General features: G+C 35.4%; 1 protein-coding gene across 1 annotated transcript in view; it reads left to right on the forward strand.

Annotated features, from left to right (window-relative positions):
- Positions 1–19,684, forward strand: part of ABCB5 (ATP binding cassette subfamily B member 5) — a 119,497-nt gene that overhangs the window by 72,932 nt on the left and 26,881 nt on the right. Inside the window, exons 16-20 of the mRNA XM_036113142.2 lie at positions 1,957–2,100; positions 3,018–3,122; positions 3,300–3,377; positions 9,464–9,547; positions 18,343–18,546. Coding sequence (XP_035969035.2) covers positions 1,957–2,100; positions 3,018–3,122; positions 3,300–3,377; positions 9,464–9,547; positions 18,343–18,546 — 615 coding nt within the window. The remainder of the gene's footprint in view (positions 1–1,956; positions 2,101–3,017; positions 3,123–3,299; positions 3,378–9,463; positions 9,548–18,342; positions 18,547–19,684) is intronic.

The following is a 19,684-nucleotide window of genomic DNA, read 5'->3' on the forward strand; positions in this document are numbered from 1 at the left end:
TTGATCTCACAAACCTGAGATCATGACCTATGCCAAAATCAAGAGTCAGACTCTTAACTGACTGAGCCACCCAGGTGCCCGTTTTTTAATTTTTTAAAGCCCTTTTGTATCTCTTTACAAAATATCTATAATTTCATATATTTTTATATCAGATTCTCTTAAAACATGCTATAACCTGAAACATATTTAGGGAGCACAGAAACTGTCGTGATCTTACTGAAATTTTTCATTTTGTTTTTGTCTTACTTTATCCTTTTCTATCTTTATAACATTAAGTAATACCCATTTCTTTAACCTGTTATTGTATGTTTTTCCAAAGATAAAAGGTTACATTATTCTGTAGGAGTGAGATAGCCTGCCTATATTTACTGTCTCTAATTTACTGATGTTATGTCCTGGGACACACTAAGTCTTAGTTTCATTACAAAATGAGATAATTTTATAAAGAATTTGACAGAAAATCTGTGCTCAGTGCTTGACAAAGAGTTGGTATGCAACTTTTTAAATTTCTGTATATTGTTTTGAACAGTCACCTAACTGAAAAGTAAGGCTTTTTGTGATGATGATCTTCAGAAAACTTCAGAAGGAAAGATAATAAATAGTCAAATTATTAAGTAACCCAATATAACTGTGGTTTACGCATCCTGAAAATAGACTATGAAGGCTTTAGAATTTTAAAAGCTCTATTGTTCAAACAATAGAGTTTATATTACAGTTGCCAGACTAGTATTAAAGCAAGAATTACAAACTATTTTGTAGTCGTTCCTGAAGAATTCTCTTATTAGGTTCATAAATGTCATTACTTCAAGAGTGAATGTCAAGAGGAAGTTTTAATATATGAAATGCCTAGTAGTTTGCTTTCTACTAGTCAAAGTAATTACTCACAACAAAGTTATTCACAAGATTTTTTTAGGTTTCTGAAATAAATCCACTACATATGTTTACAAGAGCAAGGAGAAATCATTATCGTATTATTTATCCTCTGATCATCATGACTGCTACCTCCCCATTCACCCTCCACACATCCCAGAAAGAGCTGACAGATACCAGAATAGTTACTTGCCTTTTGCTTTCTCTGTATAAAACCTGGGATTTTTGCATAATATAATCCTTCTTCTACAGTAATACCGAGTTAAACTTAATTCTAAAAATAATCCGATGGGTGCCTGAGTGGCTCAATTGGTTAAGCGGCTGCCTTCAGCTCAGATCATGATCCCAGGGTCCTGGGATTGAGCCCCACATCGGGCTCCCTACTCCATGGGGAGTCTGCTTCTCCCTCTCCCCCGCTTGTGCTCTCCCCTGCTTGTGCTCTCTCTCTCTCTGTCTCTCTCAAAGAAATAAAATATTTTAAAAAATAATAAAAATAATCTGAGATGATAGGAGCTGATATCATCCCCCTTGGAAAGATGAAGAAACTGAGGCTTGGTGACTTAAAGTAATATGCTCAGATATTGCAGAATTTTACTTGTGAATAGGAACCCCAAAACAAGTTTAAACTAAGATATTAGAAAAAATGTTTCTGAAAATAAGTCATGAAACTGGAAAACTTTCAAGCTTGAAATGCTAGTAAAATTTTTACTTTTGGTCTATGTTTAGTTCCTTTTGTCTTATCCTAGGGTATAATATTCCATCTAGGAATAAAGAAAATATGCCTATCATTTCTTCTGTGAGTATTAGCTGTCAGAATTTGTGAGTTAATCTGTACTTTTTAAATGACAGTAACAGTGAAATACCGAAAGGATAAATTGCACAAATAGTCACTTTGGGGTAAGATTTACATGTCGAGGACATCAAGTCATGTGGGTGGTGAAATTTTTCTAAGAAATATTCTACTTTTACTCTGCCACTTGTTATATTTGATATTTTACATTACAAATCTGTTTAAAATTGGCTAACTTCTCTAGGTTCCATTATGCTCTCAAACTGGGGTTTTAACCAAAGTATTTTTATTCATAGACAAGTCTTCCTGAAGTTTCTCTGTTTAAAATTTTTAAATTAATCAAGTCTGAATGGCTTTCTGTGGTTCTGGGGACATTGGCTGCTGTTCTAAATGGAACTGTTCATCCAGTATTTTCCATCATCTTTGCAAAAATCATAACTGTAAGTAAAGCTAATTTGCTAATATTTTTAACAATTTTAAACAAAATATAGCCTGAGAGAACAAACCTGTTGTACTTTGACCCAGCAATGGGGAAATTGGGACTTGCAGTGGGTCACCCATAGTGTAGGATCCATGATAGGAAGGTTAACTAACATTCTCAGGGGATAAGCCAGCCTCTATTGTGAAGTCTTGGCTGGGCCTTGTTGACTGGGCAATCAGTAAAGAAATTACTTTGTTTTCTAATTTCGACTCTAGTGCTGTATCAGCATTCCAAAGCACTGAAGCAATAAAATAGACAAATACAACTACTCTTCTTTCAACTAGTCCGAACAATGGCCGTTTTTTATTACCAGCCAGCTCAAGGAGAGGAAATAACAAGAGCTTGGGATTGTGCCAAGGGACTCAGGAGAGTTGATGGATTCAAGAACACAGTCACGTTAAGTCTTCAGTCTCCCAGATTTGCACAGCTACGCTTTGTCAACATAGATGCCAATATATGTATAATTACTAATTTTAGGAACAATTTCTAGGGACATGTATAAAGGTCTCACATTGCAGGTAGTACTTTAAATAGAAGAATATTAAGAAACCTAAGTTATTAGCAATTATTAGAAATAGTAACTCAAACTGGTGAATTCTTTGAAAATATACTGTGATAATAATAGCAGATAGAAGACTCATTGTCTGATCTCATATTTACATAGCTTAAGTGAGAAATTTGACAGCAAGTCATTTTTTATCATGTGTAATGAATGTAGTGGATAGAATGGTGGTGCACTTCTTTTCCCCAAAAATGTATATATAATCTTATTCTTATGTTGAAATCCATTCAAAATTCCTGATAGACATTGCAGTTTTTTCTCTTTCTTCTGGATTTTCTTCCAATCACCTGATAAAAAAATCTATTCCTTTTCAGATGTTTGAAAATAATGATAAAACCACATTAAAGCATGATGCTGAGATATATTCCATGATATTTGTCATTTTGGGTGTTATTTGCTTTGTCAGTTATTTCATTCAGGTAAGCTTTTAATGGATTAAACAATCTTGAACATGATTATTTTTTATGTCATCCTCTCTGAGTTAAAAATAATAATATAATAAATAAAATATAAATAAGTAAATGTAGTGACTAAATGTTACAGAGAAATAGAAAAGAGAATTAAGAATAAATACAGATTTTCTTTTTGTTTTCCAGGGATTATTTTATGGCAGAGCAGGGGAAATTTTAACCATGAGATTAAGACATTTGGCATTTAAAGCCATGTTATATCAGGTCAGTGTTTAGTTGATTTTTTATTATTTTATTTAAAATGTATTTTTAAATATTCCAACTTAGTTTTTCAAGTCAATTTCTTGACACAATCTTTCCTTTGATCCCTTAAAAGCATGCTTTTTGTGTTCTAAGCAGCATCTAACATCAGAGTGCTTACGGTATATTTTTCTAATAGGAGCAAGTTCAAAATTGTTGTTTGAAAATAGAAAACAGGATTCCTTTCTCCTTGTATTTATCTTAACAAATCTTTTTTTAAAATGTATAATGTAGTGTTTTAGGATCAGATTGAGAGGTCATATAAAACCTGAGAAGAATTAAGAGCTACAATATCTCAGGGAACATATTTTAAAAGGAGGAGTTAATTCCTCTAGTTCTCATCCATGTGCATAGCTGAAGTTTTTTCACTCCATGCTTCTGAAAGCAGCCAATCTCTCTGTCCTCATCAGAAAAGTTCTGAATTGAGGCAGGTTGGCCTGCCATACACAGATGATCAATCCCACCTGTGAAATAACTAAAACTAGGTAGATCAAGTAGTAATCTTGAGAAGTGAATCTTGGGGGCAAGTGGCAGGAATGTCTGAGATCTGCACTTCTAAAATTCTTTCAGGAGGCTGCAGTGTATTGGGTTCCCTGAAAGCTAATATTCATTTGGAGCCCTTCACCATACTTTCTGTCACCAAAGCTCCCTGTGCAGAAGGAAATAGCTTCCTGCCAAGGTCATTTCTTTTCAGAAATAGAATTACTGTCACTCCAGCTGAGTCGTCAAAGCCAGTTTTTACATCTTGTGACGTTTAGCAATAGTGCTCAGAGGGCTGCCTAGTAACAAAAGTACTTGGCCTTCTAAGAAGCCCCTGCCGGATCATGTGAGCATTGTGGAACCCAAAGGTGAGATACTGCCCACCACTCCCATCTCGGAACAGAAGGGTGGGGAAGCCAGGGCCGCCTGCTATGCCACAGTCAGTACCCACAGCATAGCAGGGCCTCTTTGGCAGCTGGATCTGGAGACTGGATTTTAATCTGTAAAGACCTTTAATAAAATCTTTGAGAAAGAAAAAAAAAATTCCTAGGCCTTTTTGCTTTCGGGGAACTACAAGCTACAAAATTCAGTAAAGCAAGTGCAAGGTTTCTCATAGCAACTTGATGCTCTGAAGCAGCTGGGGCCTGACATTCTCTGCTCAAAAGTCTGTCAGAGATCATTGGAGACTCTCCTTAATCCAGAAAAACAAAAATATACTTGAGGGATCATAAAACCATTTAATGCCTGCACGACTCACTCAAGTTAAAGTTATACTTTAATTTTGTTTTTTATTTATGAACACTTCATGTCCTTTCCTCAAATATTTGATGGAATTAGGTGGGATTTTAATTAACTAATACTATATTTCACACTTATTGACAATTTCTGCTCATTTGTGTTTTTCCACATTCAAGGAAATTTATTTTTTTCAATTTCCAGGAATTTTTGACAGTGTATCCTCAATGTCTGAATGTTTTGAACAAAAGAATATATATAACTTTTCCAAATACTGCTTTGAACTTCGTCTCTAGAGGTTCATAGTGTGCTTTTGGTGGAGTCTCAAGTCCAGGAGCCAGTTTAACCAGTGGTTACTGTTAATCCAATATCCTGAAGGTTAATACTAGACATTAATGCTCTGCCTACCATTAGCTATGTGAATAGCTGGGCAGTAACATTCTTGGATAAAGTAGCTTCTGCCCATAAGAATGCCCCAATTTATAAACCAGAAACTCTGATGCTTCAAAAAACACACACGTTCAAAGACACACACAGAAACTCTGAGCTATTCAGCAGATGTTATTAAATTTGCCCATAAATTCAACTCAATCCCTTTCAGCTCATTGTTTGTTTTTCCTCTTCATGCTTTAGCATTCTTTTTGCCTCTTATCTTTGCTTTTTCAAATTGGGGAAAAAGAAGAGTAAGATATTGGGCCTTTTCTTTATAAATACCTTCCCAGTTTCAATTTTGTCTATATTAAGGGACTCCTAATGTGTACTTTTGCCTAACTCTTATTACCTGGTTTTTGTCCTAAGACTTTTTAAGGCTTAGAAAGCATCCTGAGACTTGCACTGTTTTTTATAACTATTTTGAAACCTCGTTTGAGGTAGAGGTATTTATGGAATCAGGTGTGGTCTTTTTGTATGCATAAAATCTGTATTTTATTTGATTACTTGACATCCTTCCAATTGAAAAGAATGTTCTATGTGTTGCTGACTTCAATGGTTGTAAATAATTCATTGCTCAAAGCTAAATTTATATTCTTAATGATAAATACTGACCTAAAGATCTGTTGGATTTCTGAACAGATATGTATTTTTGCCTATTTCTCTTTAAATTAGATTGGCTAGGGCTTCTTTGGGGGTCTCTAAATCATGAGATGATAGAATTAATGGTGATCACTAAGGGATCTCAAAAAGCTACTTCCAAAAGGATTTGAGGTAACAAGTCCTGAAGCAAGAGACACAGGTAATGAGACTCAACTATAATGCTTCAGTTAAATGGGAGGTAGAACATGATGGTTGATTAAAAACTCTGGCATCTGGTTGCCTGAGTTCAAATCCTGGCCTCAGCACTTGCCAGCTATGTGGCCTTGAGCAAGTTATTTAATCCCTCAGTACCTTGGCTTCCTCATTTATAAAATATGGGTAGTCATAATATCTACCTCATATAGTTATGATGATTGAGAAAATACATACCAACTATGTATGCATCATAATGTTATTGTATTTTTTTTACTTCTAGTATAATTATTGAATTATAGGGAAAAAATGGATTTACTAGTCTCAAAAAACCTGATAGTCTTACTTACAATCATTTTACCATCAGGAAAAGAAAAAGCAAGCTAATTTTTACTCAACACCAGCTATGTTCCAGAAACTCTAAGTGTTTTAGCATATATTGCCTACGCTGGAATACAGTCCCTAGAGTACACATTGCTGACTTGTTGGAAAGTAATCTTGGACGTCTTGTTGATTGAACATAGATAATGACTAAGACTCGTCACATATATAGCCTACGCCTAGTGTGTTATACAAGTTACTCTAGAATCAAGAATATAATATTCCATAATAAATTATCCTTTCTAGATTTTTACTTTATAGTGTATCTAAAATTTCTTTGTGCATTCCATGCCATGTTGAAATATAGAAATAATTAGAAAATGTAAAGTTTATCTTAATTTTTTTGAGTATACAATAAAAAAAAACAGGTAATGTCTTCCAGTTCAAGAATGCTCTAGTTATTATCATTGCTGATGTGTGTTCACAGTATGTTAGGCTCTTGAATTGTGTTTTCAAAATGATGATTGGTAGTGCAAATTGTGATCGCTATAGGATGCCCTTTGGGTAGCTTGGATCCTTAACTCTTTGGAACACCTTTCCAATGCAGGGGCTTTCAGAGTAGTGCTATCATACTGAGGTTGTACCCACCCTCACTGTTTCCATATTCCTCCACAGGAGCTTTCTTCTCACATAACTGTGTGATTAATGCACAGCCCTTGCTCTGTTATGCTTCTGTTTACTTAGTTGGCAGAAACATGTAACCTGGGTGTCAGGGCCCTGGCTGAGTTATAAGTCAACAATTCTTTTACTCTTCACTTACTAAAAATAAGTCATTTTTCAGAGACAGGCTCCACATGATTTTAATCCACAAGAGATATAAGTGGTTTGAGTGAGTGGGAGGAAACATTCAATAGCTAATAAAAGGAAATCAAAATTCCTCAGGCTGAGAAGTGCTAAGAAGTGCTATATCTCTATTTGCTGTTGAAAATAAAATTGGCTATAACATTATCCTTTTTTTGCTTATATTTTTTATCTATCTCCTTCAGATGACATGATTCTTGGCCACAGGGGTTTTACATTGGCCTTTTTGCCTCTTTAGCCTCTCACAGTGCCCAGTGCTTATAAGATCTAGGGAGTAATATGAAGTGTCAGGGAACATCTTGCCTATGTGGGTCTTAAAAAGAAGGAGATAGACTTTTTATCATTAATCAGTTTAGACAGAAAGGTTTGGAAAAAAATTTTTTTTTAATTTCAAGTTTTTATTTAAATTCTAGTTAGTTAACATATATGGTAAAATTGGCTTCAGGTGTAGAATTTAGTGATTAATCACTTACAACAGCCAGTGCTGATCACAAGTGCCCTCCCCAATACCCGTCACCCATTTAGCCCATCCCCCACCCTCCATCAACCCTCAGTTTGTTCTCTATAGTTAAGAGTCTCTTACAGTTTGCTTCCCTCTCTCTTTTTTTCCCCTCGCCCTACATTTATATGTTTTGTTTCTTAAATTCCATATGAGTGAAATCATATGGTATTTGTCTTTCTCTGACTTACTTCACTTAGTATAATACGCTGTAGCTCCATCCCCGCCATTGCAAATGGCAATATTTCATTCTTTTTGATGGCTGAGTAATATTCCATTGTATATATATACCACATCTTCTTTATCAGTTCATCTGTCGATGGACATTTGGGCTCTTTCCATAATTTGCTATTGTTGATAATGCTGCTATAAACATCAGGGTGCATGTGCCCCTTACAATCAGTACTTTTGTGTTCTTTGGATAAATACCTAGTAGTATAATTGCTGGGTCATAGGGTAATTCTATTTTTAACTTTTTGAGGAACCTCCATAATGTTTTCCACAGTGGCATTCCCACCAACAATGTAAGAGGGTTCCCCTTTCTCCACATCCTCGCCAGCATCTGCTGTCTCCTTTGTTGTTATTTTAGCCATTCCGACAGGTGTGAGGTGGTATCTTATTGTGGTTTTGATTTGTATTTCCCTGATAATGAGTGATGTTGAGCATCTTTTCATGTGTCTGTTAGCCATCTGTATGTCTTCTTTGGAAAAAATGTCTGTTAGTGTCTTCTGCCCATTTCTTGACTGCATTATTTATTTTCGGGGTGTTGAGTTTGATAAATTCATGATAGATTTTGGATACTAACCCTTTATCAGATATGTCATTTGCAAATATCTTCTCCCATTCCATAGGTTGTCTTTTAGATTTGTTGATTGTTTCCTTCTCTGTGCAGAAGCTGAAGTCCCAATCATTCATTTTTGCTTTTGTTTTCCTTGTCTCCAGAGAAGTGTCTAGTAAGAAATTGCTACAATCAATGTCAAAGAGGTTGTTGCCTGTGTTCTTCTCTAAGATTTTGATGCTTTCCTGTCTCACATTTAGGCCTTTCATCCATTTTGAATTTATTTTTGTATATGGAGTAAGAAAGTGTTTCAATTTCATTCTTCTGCATGTCACTGTCCATTTTTTCCAACACCATTTGTTGAAGAAACTTCTTTCCATTGGATATTCTTTTCTGCTTTGTTGAAGATCATTAGTTGACCATATGGTTGCGGGTCCATTTCTGGATTTTCTATTCTGTCCCACTGATCTATGTGTCTCTTTCTGTACCAGTACTATATTGTCTTGATGCCAGTACCATATTGTCTTGTAATACAGCTTTAAGCCCGGAATTGTGATGCCTCCAGCTTTGCTTTTATTTTTCAAGGTTGCTTTGGCTATTTGGGGTCTTTTGTGGTTCCATACAAATTTTAGAATTGTTTGTTCCTGGTCTATGAAAAATGTTGGTGGTATTTTGATAGAGATTGCATTAAATGTATAGATTGCTTTGGATAATACAGACATTTTAGCAGTATTTGTTTTTGTTTGGAAATATTTCTAAATTATTTTGTGCATTAACTTTTTTAATAGTCTGCTCTTCACAAATTACTTGTGGAGTAAAATTACAACTTCCTTGGTGGTTCAAAATGACCATTTTTGATGTTGATTATTGTACAATATTGTAGCATTGGTGATGGTTCCAAGCTATTGGGCTTACGTTCTTCATTTTGTATCTAAGTATGAATCTTTGTGAAGTAAGAAACAAAAGTCATTTGATCCATAGTATTTATAAGAACTAAATACCTGTGAGTGAGGGGGCAAGTAAATGCCTTCTGACTTATTACAACAGAATCACAAGTCAGAAAAGAATCTTTTTGATAACCATATGTTTCTTTGTTTTGTTTTGTTTTGTTTTGTTTTTCATAACCACATGTTAATTCTCCTTTTTCTCTAGGATATTTCCTGGTTTGATGATAAGGAAAACAGCACGGGAGCCTTGACAACAATATTAGCCATAGATATAGCACAAATCCAAGGAGTATGTATATTGCTTTCTTGGGGGTTGTTTTTTTTTTTTTGCTTTTATTCTTAAATGATGTATGTATGTAGTGTGTATGTATGCACATACACATATCTGTACATATTTGTAAGCTATACTAAGATGACCCTCATCCTTAAGGAGACCAGGTAAGTCTCAGAGCTAACTGGAAGCTCTCAATGAAAGATATAAGGAAGTCTTTCAGTTCTGGATATTTTTAACAACAAAAAAAAAAGATATTATTGAATCACTACAATGTATACCTGAAATTAATGTAACCTTATATGTCAAATATATAGTCACATAAAAAATAATAAAAAAGGGGGAAAAAAGATTTAGCACATATAAGAGGATAACCAAAGGACTAAAGAAGATACCAAGAATGAGTTAAAGAGCTAAGAATTGAATAGTAAGACAAGAAAACGTAGCCAAATGAAAACATACACATAATTTAGAAGTTTTAATAAAAGAAGAAAGTGTAGTTTTTCCTTCCAAGGATAGATTTGTCTTACCACAAAATAGAACAAGTTGGTTACATTTGTGAATATCCACAAGCAGCCATAATGGCTTGCAAAACTAATTTTATGATGTAGAAGAAGCTCAAGGGGAAAAGTGGCATCATCTTCATTTCTTCCTGGAACTCCTTTTCATTATTTGGAAGGCAAGGTTCTAAATTTATTAGACAGAATTTAAATTTTAAAATAGGGCTGAGAAGATCAATTTTACTGGCATAAGTGGGAAAAAATGATGGATAAAATTTCACTTAACAGTCAAGTAATGAGCATAGCATTAATCTTCCATAGCACAATAGAATTATCTGAACGACAATTTCTGTGTTTAGGAATGACAGGGTTCACTCCCTTAGGGAAAAATATCCCTATAATTCCAGTTGAATCCCCATTCCATAAAATTTGCTACTTTTTTTTTATGTTCAGTTAGCCAGCATATAATACATCATAAGTTTTTGATGTACTTTTTTCTTTACCATGCTGTAAAGAAATTTTTTTCTCTTACTACCTATCATTCAAATTTTTTAAAATTCCAGTGAAATAGGCATTCCTACTAGCAGCTATGTTAGACATGTATGACATCTTCTCTTTTATCAAGTATTTACTTCAGCCAAAAAAACAAATTAGAACTGAAAGACCAACATTACTCTCCTTACATTTATTAGTTGTTTTTAACAAATAATGTTGTCTGTCATTGAGAAAAATTAATGAAAATATTTGTCAGCCTGATTACTTACAAGCATCTGGCTAATACCATTTGATCACTGGAAAGTTTCTTGTTGCAATTTGTAATTGTTGGTCTCATAATAATTTCTGGGCAAGTCAGATCATTTTCATTGAATGAAAAGTAATAGCTAAAAATTAAATGGTTGAAATACTGATGGGAGATTTTAAAGCTGTCGAATTTCAAAAGCAAGACAAGCAAAGAAGTTTTCCAAAAGTGAGACTATGTCTACTGGCATGTAATTCACATAAACCCTTGCTTTGCAATATAAAGGCAGATTCATATCTAACTTGAATGAATGCTCTTTCTACTGAAGGAAGAATTATTTACAAATCCTATTTGTCCACTATTTATTTTCTCACAAAAACACACTAGAGATGAATTAAGAAATAATAATTTGGGGTCATATTTCCTATCTTTTCAACTTAAGACATATTCCATCTCAATTTCTTCATCATGCAATTTCAGTTAAATTTTATTTTATCAAATGTAAATGTTCATAAAATAGCTCCCTAATAATAATAAATATTACTTTGAAACCTAAAAATTACTTTGAAACTTTGAAACCTTTACTAATGGCCAAAAAATATATACACCCTTAGCCGTTTTTAGAAACTGTGGTACTTTGAGAGTCATGAGAAAAACATGTTAGTGAAATAAAGTCATAGAACAACATGATTCCTGAAATACTTGATTGAATACAACCAATTTAACTGATATTATTTGAGCCCAAAGTAATGGCTTATTGCCATACATCTGTCAACAGACTATTTTCTATGTAATATATAGTGTTATTAAGGGTACAAAGCCATTTTAGATTCTTTGGAAAACTAGGTTCCACAAAACTATAAAGTATTATTTCTGTATATTCTAGCAACCCCTTTTCATCACCCAGAAGTGATACCTCATTTTTGTCCACAAGAAAGTGTGTTATTCTTGCCATAATGTACACTTGATATATACCACTGACAGATACAATGTTGGTTCCAAGAATTCTTCTCATCAGAACTATAATTATATTGTCCCAAGAAATCATAAAAATTTCATTTAATTCCAAGAGCCAGATAAATTGATTGGATTCTAGCCAGAGCTAGGATATCATTACTTGGACAGGGGTGACCTCATTTCCTGATTGAACTTTTTGACATGGGAAGTGTATAAAACAGTTTGATATTACTTGTGATTCAAACAATGTTAGTCATCATCAAAATGACTCTACCACAGTATAAGGTTGGCATATAATTGCTGTTTTGCCTTACCATTTTAATTCATTAAGAAACATTATCAAGGGGCACATGGGTGGCTCAGTCGTTAAGCGTCTGCCTTCGGCTCAGGTCATGATCCCAGTGTCCTGGGATCGAGCCCCGCATCAGGCTCCCTGCTCTGCGGGGAGCCTGCTTCTCCCTCTCCCCTCCCCCTGCTTGTGTTCCCTCTCTCACTCTGTCTCTCTCTGTCAAATAAATGAATAAAATCTTAAAAAAAAAAAAAAAAGAAAGAAACATTATCAAGTCTAAGCAAAAGCTAATATCCGGAGTGATAGTGGTTAAAGCTGATTCTTTTTGTAAAGGAAAATTTTAGTCTCAGCCCTGAACTCAGAATATTGCAGTGAAACTATCACTACTAAACCCTCAAACTGTTGTGTGGTAAGACAAGTCAAGATATTCAGCTTCCAATTTTGACAGAAATAGAAATAAAGATGGTTAAGTCTGTAAGACCAAATGAACTTCATCATTGACTATACTGGTCCAATAATGTGTGATAAATTATTTTCCACAAAATACTTGTTGATAAGTAATACAGGGAATAGACCAAGGCTCTAAACATCTTACATTTTCACAAACTTTGTAGATTTGTCCAAGTAAGCCTTTTTTTCTACTCCACAAATATTTTTATCACCATTAGTTGTAATATATCTTAGCAGATTCCGCTTCAGGTTATACTGACTTCCTTTTCATTTAACTTCTTAGAAAATATTATCACCTATAGTTGATCCACACAAACCATTTAGAGCAGCAAATTTTTTAGTCACTTCAGACTCAGCATTGGCTCCTCAAAAACCAGCAACTGAGCAGTATCAGTAACATATGTCAATCCATCAAGAGCCAGGGAAAACTATTCAAAAAAATATACCTGGTTTTTGATTAACTATTGGTGATGCTGCAGTGTTGTCAACTTTTTGAGCAACTGTTCTCACCTAAGGGCTAATCGTCTGATACAGGTTTATGGTAGCTGAACACATTTCTTCCACTGCTGCAGTTAAACAAATGATTTAGTTAACTCATTCTTCGTAAATGATTTTCTTTGCTTAGCTAATGAATGAGCCACTCAGAAACTTACTTTGGTTTCAGCTTCATCTTCACTTTTTAGTTTTATGAAGAAATTCTACTAAAATGAGATATTCCATTTTAAATTTTCTGAGTCTTCTGAATGTTGCTTTCCTGTAAATTAAGAATATTGTGATGAGTGCTTAGTCTGGAAATGTTGACATATTTTGTATATTTGGTAGTACTATAGAGTGTCATAATAAACACAACACCATGGCATCTGATCAGAAAAAGTAATCCACAGTCCACTATGCCTTAAAAGCAGGACATTCAAGGTCTACTTTTCTCTTCCTTTCTTATTTTTAGATGATGGATATAAATGGTAATTTTTAAAACTAAGATAAAATGTCATAGTACAGCAATTCATGTGGCACTAAACATGCTGTCAAATTATAATTGCATCACAGATTTGTAGCACACTGAGAAGCAGTACAAAGTGAGGACAGTAGCACATATGGTTACTCTAGCAACTACTCAACTCTATCATTATAATTCTAAGACAGCCACTCACAATAGGTAAAAAAAGGGGCATGACTATGCTCCAGTAAAACTTTATGGACACTTAAATTTGCATTTGTAAAATTTTGATGTGGGTCTTCTTTATATGTTCCTTATCTCTTAACTTTTTGAATATATGTTATCCAGTGATAACTTTTATTGTCATTACCTACTAAGTCTAACATTTGTGTCAGTTCTGGGTCAGTTTCAATTGATTGATTTTTATGCCATCATGGGTCCTGTTTTGCTTTTTTATATATCTAATAAATTTTGACTAGATGTCACACATTGAGAATATAACATTTTTGGGTGCTGGATATTTTTGTATTTCTATAAATGTTCTTGTTTTGTTCTGGGATTCAGTTAAGTTACCTGGGAACAGTTCAATCCTTTGCGTCTTAATTTTAAGGTTTGTTAGGCAGGATTAGAGCCTACTACTGAGGAAAGACCCTTATATACTCTACCCAATGCCCTGAGGGCATGAGGGCATGAGGTTTTCCAGTCTGGCAGGTGTGACTGAGCACTATTCCCAGCCCTCACACAAGACTCTCAGCTGATATTCAAAGAGGACCCTCTGCAGATATCCAGATTTCTCTTTCTGTGTGCCTCTCTCTTCTCTGGTGTTCTGTGCTGTGAACTCTAGGTTCCTTAGCTGGCCCAGATTCTCAGTTTTGTCTACTTAATTTAGGGAGTCTGTTGGGCTCTGTCTCAGTTTGCTCACCCTACACTCCAGCCTGGACGCTCTTTCAAGGGCCAAACTGGAGCAGTCATTGGGCTCACCTTGTTTGTTTCCCATCTCTGCCCTTGTTTCATATGACAGGATAAATCCATTTCTTGTTATCCCAGAAGCAGAAATCTTATCATATGGAATTTTATTTTATTTCTACAATTGCATTCTGAGTTTTCTTCCCTTTTTTTTCTTATACTAACCATTCCTCTTTGTACATTATAATTGTCTTATGAAATTTGTATTCTCAGGGTGCTCAGGTGGCACAGTTTGTTAAGCAGCCAACTTTTGGTTTCAGCTCAGGTCGTGATCTCAGGGTTGTGAAACTGAGCCCAGCATTGGGCTCCCTGCTCAGCAGGGAGTCTGCTTGATACTCTCTCCCTCTCACTCCACCGCATCCCCCTCCCGCTCTCTCTCTATAAAATAAATAAAATCTTTTTAAAAAAAAAGTTGTATTATCTGCATTTAGCAAATTGCCATAGACATAGTAATAATCCATAAATTGTTATCTAAATAATTATTTAATCATGACTTTCTGCTCTTAATTTCCAAGAAAAACTTGTATCTTCGTGCATGTTGCCAAAGAATCTAAGGAAGTTTAAATTTCCTGTGATTCCAAGGCATCTGGGTGGCTCAGTCGGTTAAGCGTCTGCCTTCGGCTCAGGTAATGATCCCAGGGTCCTGGGATCAAGCCCTACATTGGGCTCCTTACTCAGTAGGGAGCCTGCTTCTCCCTTTGCCTGCCACTCCCCCTGCTTGTGCTCTCTCTCTCTCTCTCTCTGTCAAATAAATAAATAAAATCCTAAAAAAAAATTCCTGTGATTCTAATCCTAAATTCTTTCCAGAGGTACACTCTCCTCTAGGTCTTTAAGGCTATTTTCTGTTTTCCTTTAGTTCTTGTTGTATTTTTCAAAGCCAGATGTCTATTATTTTCTGTTAATTCTTCCTGGAACAGGAAAAATATATTTAGATTCTTCTTATCCTACCACCATCACCAAAAGGCAGGGGGTGGGAGGAGAGGAATAAGTAAGTATATTCATTTGCTAGGGCTGCCATTATAAAGTACCACAGACTGGGTGGCTTATACAACAGTAATTTATTTCCTCGCAGTTCTGATTGTTTGAAGCCCAAGATCAAGGTGTCAGCAGGATTGGTTTCATTTGGGGTCCTCTGTGCTTGACTTATAGACAGCTGTATTCTAGCTGTGTCCTCATATGGTCTTTCCCATGCATGAGCACATGTCTCCATTCAAATTTCCATAACTTACATTGGAGTAGGGCTCACATTCGAGACCTCATTTTAACTTAATTACCTCCTTAAAGACCTCATTTCCAAATATAGTGACATTCTGAGGAACCGGCAGTCAGGACCACAACATATGAATTTGGGGTTAAAGACACAATTCATCCCATAACATACAATATCATGTTTCTCCAGCATCATCCTTCAAATCTCAAGAGTCAGAGTGTAAGTCAGCATTAAGTGGCAAATGACAGTCCTATTTCAGCCTCACAGGTCTTAGAATTAGTGTATAATACCCTAAGACGCTTAAAATAGTTTACCTGTCTTAGTTTTCATTATTTAATGGTTTGTTTGGTGTTTGCTCTTATTACTTGTTTTTACTTTTTTGGAATTTTCTTTTAGTGAGAAATAGGGAAATAGCAGATTACCAAATGAGTCTTGAAGCTGAAGCCAGAAAAATATTTTAGGAAAAAGGCAGAGCCTTGGGGGACACAGGGCTTTTTGTTGTTGTTATTATTTTTTTTATTTTACTTATTTATTTGAGAGAGAGAATGTGTGTGAGAGAGATCACAAGCGGGGGGGGGGGGAAGGGTAAAGGGAGAAGCAGACTCCCTGCTGAGCAGGGAGCCCGATATGCAGGATTTGATCCCAGGACCCCAGGATTATGACCTTTGTCAAAGGCAGACGTTTAACAGACTGAGCCACCTAAGTGCCCTATTGTTGCTTTTTTAATGATGATACTAATTTGAGGGTACTTTAGTGAAATGTGATATAATCTTCTAGAGAAGCAGTTTGATAATATCTATCAAGAATGTAACAGTATATACCCTTTAACATATAACTCTAGTCTAGGTATTTAACATTAGGAAATAAAAGATGAGCATGAAGATTTTGCACAGAAATGCTCATTACATCTTTATTTTTAATAGTGAAAAGTTGGAAGCAATCTAAATTTTTTTTTTAAGATTTTATTTATTTATTTGACAGAGACACAGCGAGAGAGGGAACACAAGCAGGGGGAGTGCGAGAGGGAGAAGCAGGCTTCCCGCCGACATCAGGCTCGATCCCAGGACTCTGGGACCATGACCTGAGCCGAAGGCAGACGCTTAACGACTGAGCCACACAGGCGCCCCCTAAATATTTTCTGAAGACTATTTAATCACCCAGGTTAAAAGCTTGCAGTATAATGTAGAGGGATAAAAGCAGGATACAAAGCTACCTATACACAATAATCCTAACCTGACTGTGTATGTGTATTTGTCTGGAAGGATGTAAATTTTAACATTATCTAAACCTTTTCCAATGGTCATATTTTCAGGATCATAACAAATCTTTTAAAATGTGAATTGATATTGTTGTTGATTATAGCTATTTTTCTAGGTAAACGGAGTCTCGTTTTTTCATCTGAGCACTAAAGGAATTCAACATTTCAGTTTATTACTTATGTGTCCCACTGAAAGTTGATTCATAAGATATATAGTTCTCATAAAATAGTTATAAAGATATTTCTACTTATTTGGGATTCTTTTCAGAATTTCTTTTAAGTTACCTTATACCATGATGTTTCCAACTCCTTTTCAATATATCTTGATAATGCTCCTTTAAACCTCTGCTCAGTGAAACCAAATAAAATGCAGAAAATGGAATACAAGATACGATATCCAAAGTATATACCTTAATGAATAGTATCAATCATTCAATTCACTACTACGGTATAGTGACTAAGAGTGCCAGCCCCTCTATCAGTGTAGAAGAAAGGGGACTGTTGGGTTTTGGAGCCCACGTATGGTGAGTTGCTCATCCATGTGTGCTGGCAGCCTCATGTGGGAAAGCCAAGCCAGAGCAGAGGGAGAAGTGTATCCATGCCGAGGAGAAGCAGGGGCCGTGATATCAGATTGGTTACATACAGAGAGTTTGATCACATAAATCAATTAAAGAAAATGGGAATGAAGTTTCTCACTGTTGCAGAAGGGGATAACAAATATAAGAAGGAAGAAAATTGAAAATAACTTCATGGTGCTGGATTGTAATTGGAGGTATCGATGTGAATTCATGATTCATATAAATAGAGAAATACAGATTTCAGTTTGTGCCTGCATCTACACCCATACACACGCGCGCGCGCGCACACACACACACACACACTCCCCAGTTCTGTCCACTGATGTGCTATTAATAATGAGCACAACTAACACCATATATTGGATTTCTAAATAACATTATCCACCAAAAGGAACCAGGACTCCTTAGAGAAATGATAGATTCCAGGGGTAGAGCCTGCAGACTCTTTTTGTGTCAGAAAGTAAGGACATATTCAGAGAATGATAAGGACATGTCAAAGGACAACATCCAACATAGATAGACAAAGCAGGGCGCCTGGGTGGCTCAGTCCATTAAGTGTCTGCCTTCGACTAAGGTCATGATCCCAGAGTCTTGGGATCCAGCCCCGTATCGCATTGGGCTCCCTGCTCAGCAGGGAGCTTGCTTCTCCCTCTGCCGCTCCCCCTGCTTGTGTGCTCTCTCTTTCTCTCTCTGTCAAATAAATAATCTTTTAAAAAATAAATAAGGTAGACAAAGCATAATGACTCCTTAGTAGAGGACAGTTTTTAAAGTATGGGTATTATTTAATTTCTAAGTACAAGTTCAAGGTAAAAATGTAAGTATAAATCCTATAAAAGAAAGCCTGCCTTGTTTTGTAAGAAACTATAATAGGAATTCTTGTAAATTTAAAATTAATTGACTTTTTTTCCCCAAAATCTGTCTTATTATAGGCAACAGGTTCAAGGGTTGGTGTCTTAACACAAAATGCAACTAACATGGGACTGTCAATTATCATTTCCTTCATATATGGATGGGAGATGACACTCTTGATTCTGAGTATTGCTCCAGTACTTGCTCTGACAGGAATGATTGAAACCACAGCTATGACTGGATTTGCCAACAAGGATAAGCAGGAACTTAAGCATGCTGGGAAGGTAAAATGAAGATTGTTACCATCATAACATTTTAAGAGAAAAACAATGAGAGTTCCCATTTTTACAGATGCTAACTTCCTTTCTTAGGTTATCTATAAAGTGGTGTATATGTATTGAAATGCATCAGACTAGTTTAGGATGGGGTGTAGATATGCTATAGTAATAGGATTTGTGATTTAGAGTGTAGGCTCTAGAGTCAAATTGGCTAAATTAGATTTCAGACTCCATCACTAACAAATGTGTGATATGAGCAAGTTATGTCAACCTTTCTGGACTTCAATTTCTTCCTCTGTAAGATGGGAATAATAATAATACCACTTGCAGATTTTTCTAAGTATTACACAAAACACTTAGCATTATTATATGCAAGACACTTAGAATAGTGTCTGAAAGACACACAGTAATGCCAGCCATATTACCATATCATGAGGGAAATGGCTAACATCATGATTCTACATTCTCTGATTGTTGAATAATTAAATTTTCTTAAACAATTTTAGTTATTTTATTTCTCAAAATGTAGAGGAAATAAAAGATACTGAATATAAGGCAATTTGCTGTTACTGATAGTGACTAAAATAAAGTTTTAGAAACAAGGACCATCTTTACACTGATCAAAATGAACAACATTTTAATTACTGGGAAAATGCTTCTCAGGAACAATCATATTTATAAAAATAATCATTGTAATGGAAGTTTAGGTGACATTAGTGTTGTAGTTTCATAACATCTAAGAATTGAAAGAAATGTCATTTGATCCAACCACTTACCCAAAGAAGAAATCCCTTGCACAACATCCCTGTCAAGTGTCCATCTTTTTCCAATCCTTTCTCCCCAGTGGCAAGCAGTGCATTACTTTCTCAGGCTGCCTACCCTTGAATAGCCTTTGGATGGTAGGCAGTTTTTGGTTGTGGTGTTTGTTTGTCTATTTGTTGGTGGCCTTCTACCCTTCTTGGCTTTCATCTCAGTAGAGGTCCAAAGCCTGTTTCTCATCGCAGCCTTTAGGAAACTGCATCATGTAAATGCCAAGTCTTCTCTAAGTCATCCATACACAGGTCTTTAAGCTACTCCTCTCATTATATAGTTTCAATGACTTTTATCACTTGGGTGAACACCCTCTGAATCTGAAAATGATTTT

The sequence above is a fragment of the Halichoerus grypus genome, chromosome 12, assembly GCF_964656455.1.
Source record: "Halichoerus grypus chromosome 12, mHalGry1.hap1.1, whole genome shotgun sequence".
NCBI classification, from domain to species: domain Eukaryota; kingdom Metazoa; phylum Chordata; class Mammalia; order Carnivora; family Phocidae; genus Halichoerus; species Halichoerus grypus.